This window comes from Agrilus planipennis, unplaced genomic scaffold (genome assembly GCF_000699045.2).
Source record: "Agrilus planipennis isolate EAB-ADULT unplaced genomic scaffold, Apla_2.0 scaffold30, whole genome shotgun sequence".
In the NCBI taxonomy this organism is placed as follows: Eukaryota; Metazoa; Arthropoda; class Insecta; order Coleoptera; family Buprestidae; genus Agrilus; species Agrilus planipennis.
In genome coordinates, this window is record NW_020438923.1 from 1,335,967 (window position 1) to 1,343,012 (window position 7,046).

Consider the following 7,046-nt stretch of genomic DNA (forward strand, 5'->3'; position numbering starts at 1 on the left):
AGAGAAGGTTAGAAATGAAGAGGTATTAGAAAGAATAGGAGAACAGAGGACTCTATGGAAATCAATAAGAAATAGGAGAGATAGGTTGGTAGGACACCTTCTCAGGCATGAAGGTCTAGTCAGAGACATATTAAAGGCAGAAACAGGAGTTAGGAGGGGTAGAGGTAGACCTATATTAGATTACTGTTCGCAAATAGTTAAGGATGTGGGCTGTTCTAGTTTTAGGAAAATGCGAAGATTAGCTCAGGATAGGAAAGAGTGGAGGTGCGTGTCCAACCAGTCTTAGAACTGACGACTTTGTGATGATGACGCAACAATATTTACCCGGAACAGGATATATCAGAGCCTACTGACACTACATTTACTTGAAGAGTTTTTGGACGCTTTACTTACTTTGGTGTTGTTTGCAGTGGATCTAAAAGCTCACAAAATGCGTCTAAATCAGTTAGCCAGGATCTTTCAACGAAGCGAGATTCCTGGTCTACAGTTTTTGCTTTTTTTAATCCCTTCAAAGGAATTTATCTAATTACGAATCGCCATTTTTTATGAGCCTATATCGAGCTTTTTAGGTTTTCTTTAAAGGAAATACTTTCCATTTTTGGCGTAAAGAGGCGCGGGCTGATCAAGGTCTATGAATTGAAAGTTTTGGCCCATGTGGCGATCCACCCTTCATGTAGCAGGTGTTTCATTCCCACCAGCCAGTAATGCTGGTGGGCGGGCAGTCCCTCCGGACTATGCCGGAAGGTAGAGCGGAAGGCCCTCTTCAGTCTGCTTTCAGGAATCATGGGAATGGGTGGGTGGTGGTTCGGGTGAGGAAGATGAGACGGACGAAATGAAGACAGAAGAAAGTGCCTCAGTATTTGCCTAAGTGATCCAAGAAAACCACAGAAAAACATGGACCAAGGCAGACGGACCCGGAATCGAACCGGAGTCCTCCCGAATGCTAAGCAATGGTCTAGACCTCTAGGCCATGCCGCTCGGTGCAGTACCTAGTGCGGCGCACCCTTAGCCCATTCAAGAGGAAAAAACTGTTGTTTTTTTTTTTTGATCAGACCCGGTATAAAGAAGACACGGTACTTTTCGTACTAGACATTAATAATGTGGAAGAGAAAGCTTTTTGAAGGAGGCGTTTCAAAGACGAAACAGTTATGGTACCGAAGAGCGGATAATTGTCTCTCAAAAGCGGTTTTGTTTCGCTAAGCCTGTAAAATGAAAACCAAGGTGGTTATCCTCTCGGCGGACGCATGCGTATCGGAGGTGTCTAAAGCTGTTTCGTACAGGTAACAACTCACCTGAGAGAAACCAAATAACTAGTTATGTACGTTCCGCGAACAATGAAATGAATTGTGAATTTCGACAGGTGGTTTAGGATAAAAAACGCGTTATTTGTCGTCGTCTTTTTTTTGCGACTTTCTTTTTTAAAACAAAAGTTGGTGTTTTCTTTTTTTTTTGTTTGAAGGTGAGTTCTGAACTGTCTTTTTTTTTCTCGAAACTGCCGGTTCCCATTAAATATTAAGGGGTAATTTTGTTTCTGTTTTTTTTATCTATTTACTAACATATTTTGGCGAACGATATTAAACGATAATTGTATTTGTTAATCAACTACCCACACGTATACACGCTTACCGCTAATGCTTATGTCATATTTGAACAACTGCTACGTATTAGAACACACACATCTAGATTTTCCGCTAATTGGTGCTTCAAGTTCCCTGAATACATTGCATAAGCAATAAGTTAGTAATTACTGTTTAAAATTGTTACATGAAAGTTGCAAATTTTCCAATTGCTTTTTACTTTCAATGTCGTTTATGCTTTACAATCCGTTTACTTGTGATTAGATTTTATCAGACTTTATTACTTCATACTACTGAAATTTTTTAAGTTTAAGGGAGACAGAACCATGCAAACAAATTAAAGTTTATTTTAATAAAATCCTCATTAGGTATATTTTTTGTAATATAGAATGTCATTTTATGCGTTAATCACAGACAGTTCTTATCAGGTTGCCACTATCATTTTTTGAGTATTAAAAAAAATCCGGATTGTAATTGTATCATTTTTACGCCTACCTATCACCTACAAACATGTAAATACACTGTCTTCGGCCATGTTGTCAACGATAACAATTGGTAATCGCGATAAAGGATTGTGTTTGTTTTATTTATGACAAAACACGATTTTTATTGTTGTCGCTGACTTGTAACGATGTCGATCACGTAGGTGTAGGTCCATCCGGTTTTAGGACAGGATATGGGGTGGTCATACAAAGGCTTTTCAATTGCAAGCGGATCTATGCAAAAAAGATCACAGACAACAGCTTTTACATATCACGTCTGGAAAAGTAATCACTTGACTAATGTAATCAAGCAGATTCTAATTAAAAACAAAAACAAAGGAGCCACGAATTTCCCCTGGAGATTTTAACGTCGTGTATAGTTGCCGGTGCAGTTATTTACAAATGATTACGAAAATCAGGAAAGATTAGATTAGTTTAATAGGATATAGTAGAAAAGGTGATTTTTAAAAAACACATTACGTTTTGAAGTGTATTTTTTATTTTATTATCCATCAAAGTTAATCTTCCAGTACATGTAGGTACCTACATAATAATGGATTTTGGATGAAGAAGTCTAACTTTTTTTTTTTTTTCTGAAAGATACCTTAAACTTTTTCTTAAGAGTTTTCGTATTAATTGGTTTAAATATTTCGTTATATGTTATCAAAATCAAGGTACTCGATTATTTTTTGTCTTTATCATTGCTAGATAAAACGTTTTCAACTGGAGACCTTCTGTTAGTCGTTATAAACTTTTCAAAATACAATAGTCTAATTGCTAAAATGATTCTGTTGCTATTTCTTTTGTTAATAAGTTTCTCAGAATCGTTTAAAATGTGGGAGATGGCAATTCGGGTTGATCCCAAACAGGAGTCCTGTTTTCATCACGAATGGAGTCGAAACCGAAGTGTAAGTTTTACATATTACGTCAAACACGGAGGTCAAGGCGAGCTCGATATCAGTTTTGTGCTATTTGATCCTAACGGTGCATTGATGATAAATGATCTGAAACAAAGAGGGAAAAACACAATAATTTCTACAACCCTTGATGGTGATTACATATTCTGTTTCGACAACTCCCACAGCAGCGTCAACAGCAAAATCGTCTATTTTGAGTTTTTTGACTTAAACGGAGATACAGGTGAAGCAGCTTCGTATGAATTTCAACCAGAAGACAATGTTGGACTTCCCGATAAATTTTTGGAAATTGTGGATAAAGTCGATTACAGTTTGGCCGCAGTCAGAATTTCTCAGAGACAGTCCAGGATGACAGAGACATGGGACAACTACATCATAGAAAGGAAAAGTTCTACCATCAATCAATTTTCGGCGGCTCAGTTGGTCGTAATGCTGTTCGCTGGGGTTGTGCAAGTGATTTTGATAAGAAGTCTGTTTGACGAAAGATCCAGAATACACAAGATATGGAGAACAAAATAATTTAGCCTTCGCTTTAGTTCTTGATAAATTTGTACAATTTTTTGATAAGTAAAACAATTATTGGCAAAGTATATCGTATCATATTTGCACTTGTTAATTTTAACTAATTATAACTTATCACCGGCTGATAGTACTAACGAAACAAGCGCCGCTTCAAATTTAGTCCGCTGCAAATGATGAAACAAAAAGCTATTTCGTTGTTGTTTTTCGTAATTTCATTTGTTTTATCGTTAGTGTTATGTTTTTCGCAAAAAGTGACAGAACTTACATTCTTTGTTGAAGCGAAGAGAGACATTTGCTTTTGTGAAATTTGGGAGCCCAGTCAGATCGTCAACATCACGTACCACGTCAAGGACGGAGGTAAAGGAGACTTAGACGTAAACTTCATAGTCCTCGATCCTCTCGGTAATAAACTGATCGAAAACAAAAGAACTAAAACCAGTAGCATAAACCTCGTACCACAAAGTGTCGGAGAATACAAATTATGCTTCGATAATTCACACAGTAAATTGCACACGAAAACCGTTAGTTTCCAGTACTTTATAGAAGAAGGGTCCGATTTAGCAAAGACCGCAACTATCCAATATGCAGCTGAAGAACAAAATTATCATGTTTCGATAGCCGATTTAAAACAAACGATAACGAAACTACAACTCAATGTAGGACAGATACGGTATTCACAAAAACTATTCAAAAAACGGGAAGATTGGGAGAAGTACCTCGTTGAAAGGAAACTTGGTTTAGTTAACACGTATTCGGTAGTTCAAATGGCGGTGATGTTAGCAGCCGGACTTATACAAGTCTTAATGGTCAGGAGTCTTTTTGATGAAAAGTCAAGGATCCACGGAATTTGGAAAAAACGTACAAATCGTTAAAAAATAAAATTTGTATTTGCCCATTTATTATTTAGTTTCAATAAAAAAAAATTGTTTTGTACAAAATTAACTGTTTTACATTTTATACAATAAATAATTGTTTAATTAACTGATTAATGTTATCTGTGCAACTTTTCCGATTTGAGATTTCCTTTTGTCAAGATGGTTTCTCAGCTAGAAGAGGAAAAAAGACCATTGACACCTTAATCGATATTTGAAAACAAAAGAATCTCTTATTTCGAAAGAAAGGAAGCCAAACCCAAACCTTAACTAAGTGCACCTGTTCAATGTGATTTGTCAACTTTTCCTTTTCTACCCACATCAAAATTGCTGGTTGTAACAGTCAGCCAGAACAATTATTACCGTAACTGTTTCGCTAAGGTTTGCTTTTTATTGTTGTATCTGCGGTGGCTCAGACAATTTGTTTTTTCTTTATTGTTCTTGTAGAACAGATACAGCTCGTAACAATTGAAACAACTGATTGTTTTAATGGAAAAATTGAAAAATCTAGGATGCCAATGCAAAATAAACTCCTTGATGATGAATTTATGAACCATTTTTCAAATGTACTAATAAAATGAAAGGAAAATGCTTTTAAATGTTTATATGATAATAACCAATAACTCTGCACTCACCAAAACAACTGAAATAATTAAAAGCGTATTCTTTTAATTTTATTACTGTATACTGTAGGTACTATTTAAAAAACGTCTAAAATTTATTACACTACCTAATTATATATATTCTTATATATGTATGCATGCATCTATTTTGTAACAGTTACGAAGAGTATCTTCAAAGTACTTGTCAAAACGGTACAATAACAGATGGTATTCATACAAGTACGTTTAATTAAATTATTATTTATTTGGCCTATTAGTTTAATTGAGCTGTCTTAGTGTTGCTACGTGATTTTTAACTTTTTATGTCTGTAAAACCCCACAAACAGACCACCAATAAAATTATTTGCAATTTGTGTTAAGGGAAAAATTTGTGTTTAACCAATTTTTAATTAGATATATTAATTATGCAAACGAATGTCGTTAGTTTACAATTGTCAAGTATTTTTTTATTCTATTTTCTGTAAACTTTCTCCACAAATACACCTGTAACGCAAAACAAACCATTTCATTGTTGCAAAACCGTATAATCCTTTGTTTCTGAAACGGATCAACAACTTCCTGAATTTATTTTATAATTTCTAGTCAAAAGAGGAAAAAAACATCCGCTACAGCTTTACTTTCTTTTAAACAGTTTTGTTTTGCTCCATGCTATTAAGACCAGCTACTAATTAGATAATTAGGGATGGATTAGCGTAAAAGCGTTTCGAATCGTTGAAGACTGATACCATAGGAATTAGCATAGCTTTCACAAAAGAAACAAATTGTACAGTGAATATTAAAAATGTATTAACTTAATTTACGAGTTTCATTAGGATCATGCCCCACCCCATATTCGAATTTGTTTTCTTTTACCCATTGCTAGTTTAATATTATCTGTTGCACATTGAGGCATATANCACGGATTCGACATTCTCCTTGTAAATACCTGTACGCATCAAACAAAATCGCACCGTTTTCACCCACATGATATTATGTATATATATATATATATGTAAATGGCGATTACCATTCAAGAGATATAAATAATAAAAATAAAAAACGACCAAGCATCGTGATAAATTTTTATAATGGCAATACTTGATATTATAGCCGTTGATCCCAATGTATTAATAATGTAATATTTTTAATGTTAAACCCTCGTTTAGTGTCTAAGAAAATTTTTGTACGAAATTCTCATCTCAATTATTGTCAATGTCCAAGCAAACTTCACTTGTTTTACAGAAGAATTACGTAGATTTTCGATTTATTTGTTTGCGCAATATTATTTTGTTGATAACGACAAGCCACCTTTTAATCATTCCCAAAATAAATAAATATCTACTGTGAACTAGTTTCTCGATTTTATTATTACTGTTATTGATTCTGTACTTTAAAAGGAAAAAAGAATTTTGTTATCTATTCATTTCGTTTTGTAGCATTTCTGTACATAGTAGTAAATAAATAAACGAACTATTTAAGTACAATGTTGGGCAGCCCTATTTTTATTGATCTGTTTGTAACAATCTGCATACGTACGTCTATTATAATAGGGTTTCAATAACAGCCTTGATGGCAATTAAAGGATAATCATAGGATTATTAACGGACGCTTGGATATGTACAAGGAGTCGTCGAGAAATGATGAACTTGTACGCGACATTAAAGTTAGGAGACGAAAGATTGGAAGAAGTGGCTGATTTTAGGTATCTAGGAAGTCAGGACGGAAGGAATAGTAGGGATATAAAGCAGAGGATAGCGCAGGGTCGTGTTGCCTTTAATAAAAAGAACTCACTTCCATGCCTGGGAACGATTAATTTAGAAATTCGAAAAAGATTGTTAAAGGTGTATGTTAGGAGCGCGGCGCTGTACGGGTGCGAAAAGATTATAAGCGTTCGAAATGTGGTGTTATAGGCGGATGATGAGGATATCGTGGATAGAGAAGGTTAGAAATGAAGAGGTATTGGAAAGAATAGGAGAACAGAGGACTCTATGGAAGTCAATAAAAAATAGGCGAGATAGGTTGGTAGGACACCTTCTCAGGCATGAAGGTCTAGTCAGAGACATATTAGAGGCAG

General features: G+C 35.0%; 3 protein-coding genes across 3 annotated transcripts in view; all 3 read left to right on the forward strand.

Annotated features, from left to right (window-relative positions):
• Positions 1–1,280: 1,280 nt before the first annotated feature.
• LOC112904294 (myosin heavy chain 95F-like) overlaps positions 1,281–7,046 on the forward strand; it is an 11,140-nt gene continuing 5,374 nt past the window's right edge. The window contains exon 1 of the mRNA XM_025973945.1: positions 1,281–1,459. The gene's annotated coding sequence lies outside the window, so the exon portion shown is untranslated. The remainder of the gene's footprint in view (positions 1,460–7,046) is intronic.
• LOC108732307 (transmembrane emp24 domain-containing protein 5-like) lies at positions 2,619–3,520 on the forward strand. The gene has a single exon (XM_018463021.1). It carries the CDS (start codon positions 2,842–2,844, stop codon positions 3,493–3,495), a length of 654 nt encoding a protein of 217 aa, XP_018318523.1. The 5' UTR covers positions 2,619–2,841; the 3' UTR covers positions 3,496–3,520.
• On the forward strand, positions 3,647–5,086 carry LOC108732306 (transmembrane emp24 domain-containing protein 1-like). Its single transcript, XM_018463019.2, has one exon. The coding sequence runs from the start codon at positions 3,669–3,671 to the stop codon at positions 4,368–4,370; it is 702 nt and encodes a 233-aa protein (XP_018318521.1). The 5' UTR covers positions 3,647–3,668; the 3' UTR covers positions 4,371–5,086.

Excerpts from the sequence above, each read along its gene's own strand:
- LOC108732307 (XM_018463021.1), top strand. The coding sequence starts at position 2,842 with ATGATTCTGTTGCTATTTCTTTTGTTAATAAGTTTCTCAGAATCGTTT.
- LOC108732306 (XM_018463019.2), top strand. The coding sequence starts at position 3,669 with ATGATGAAACAAAAAGCTATTTCGTTGTTGTTTTTCGTAATTTCATTT.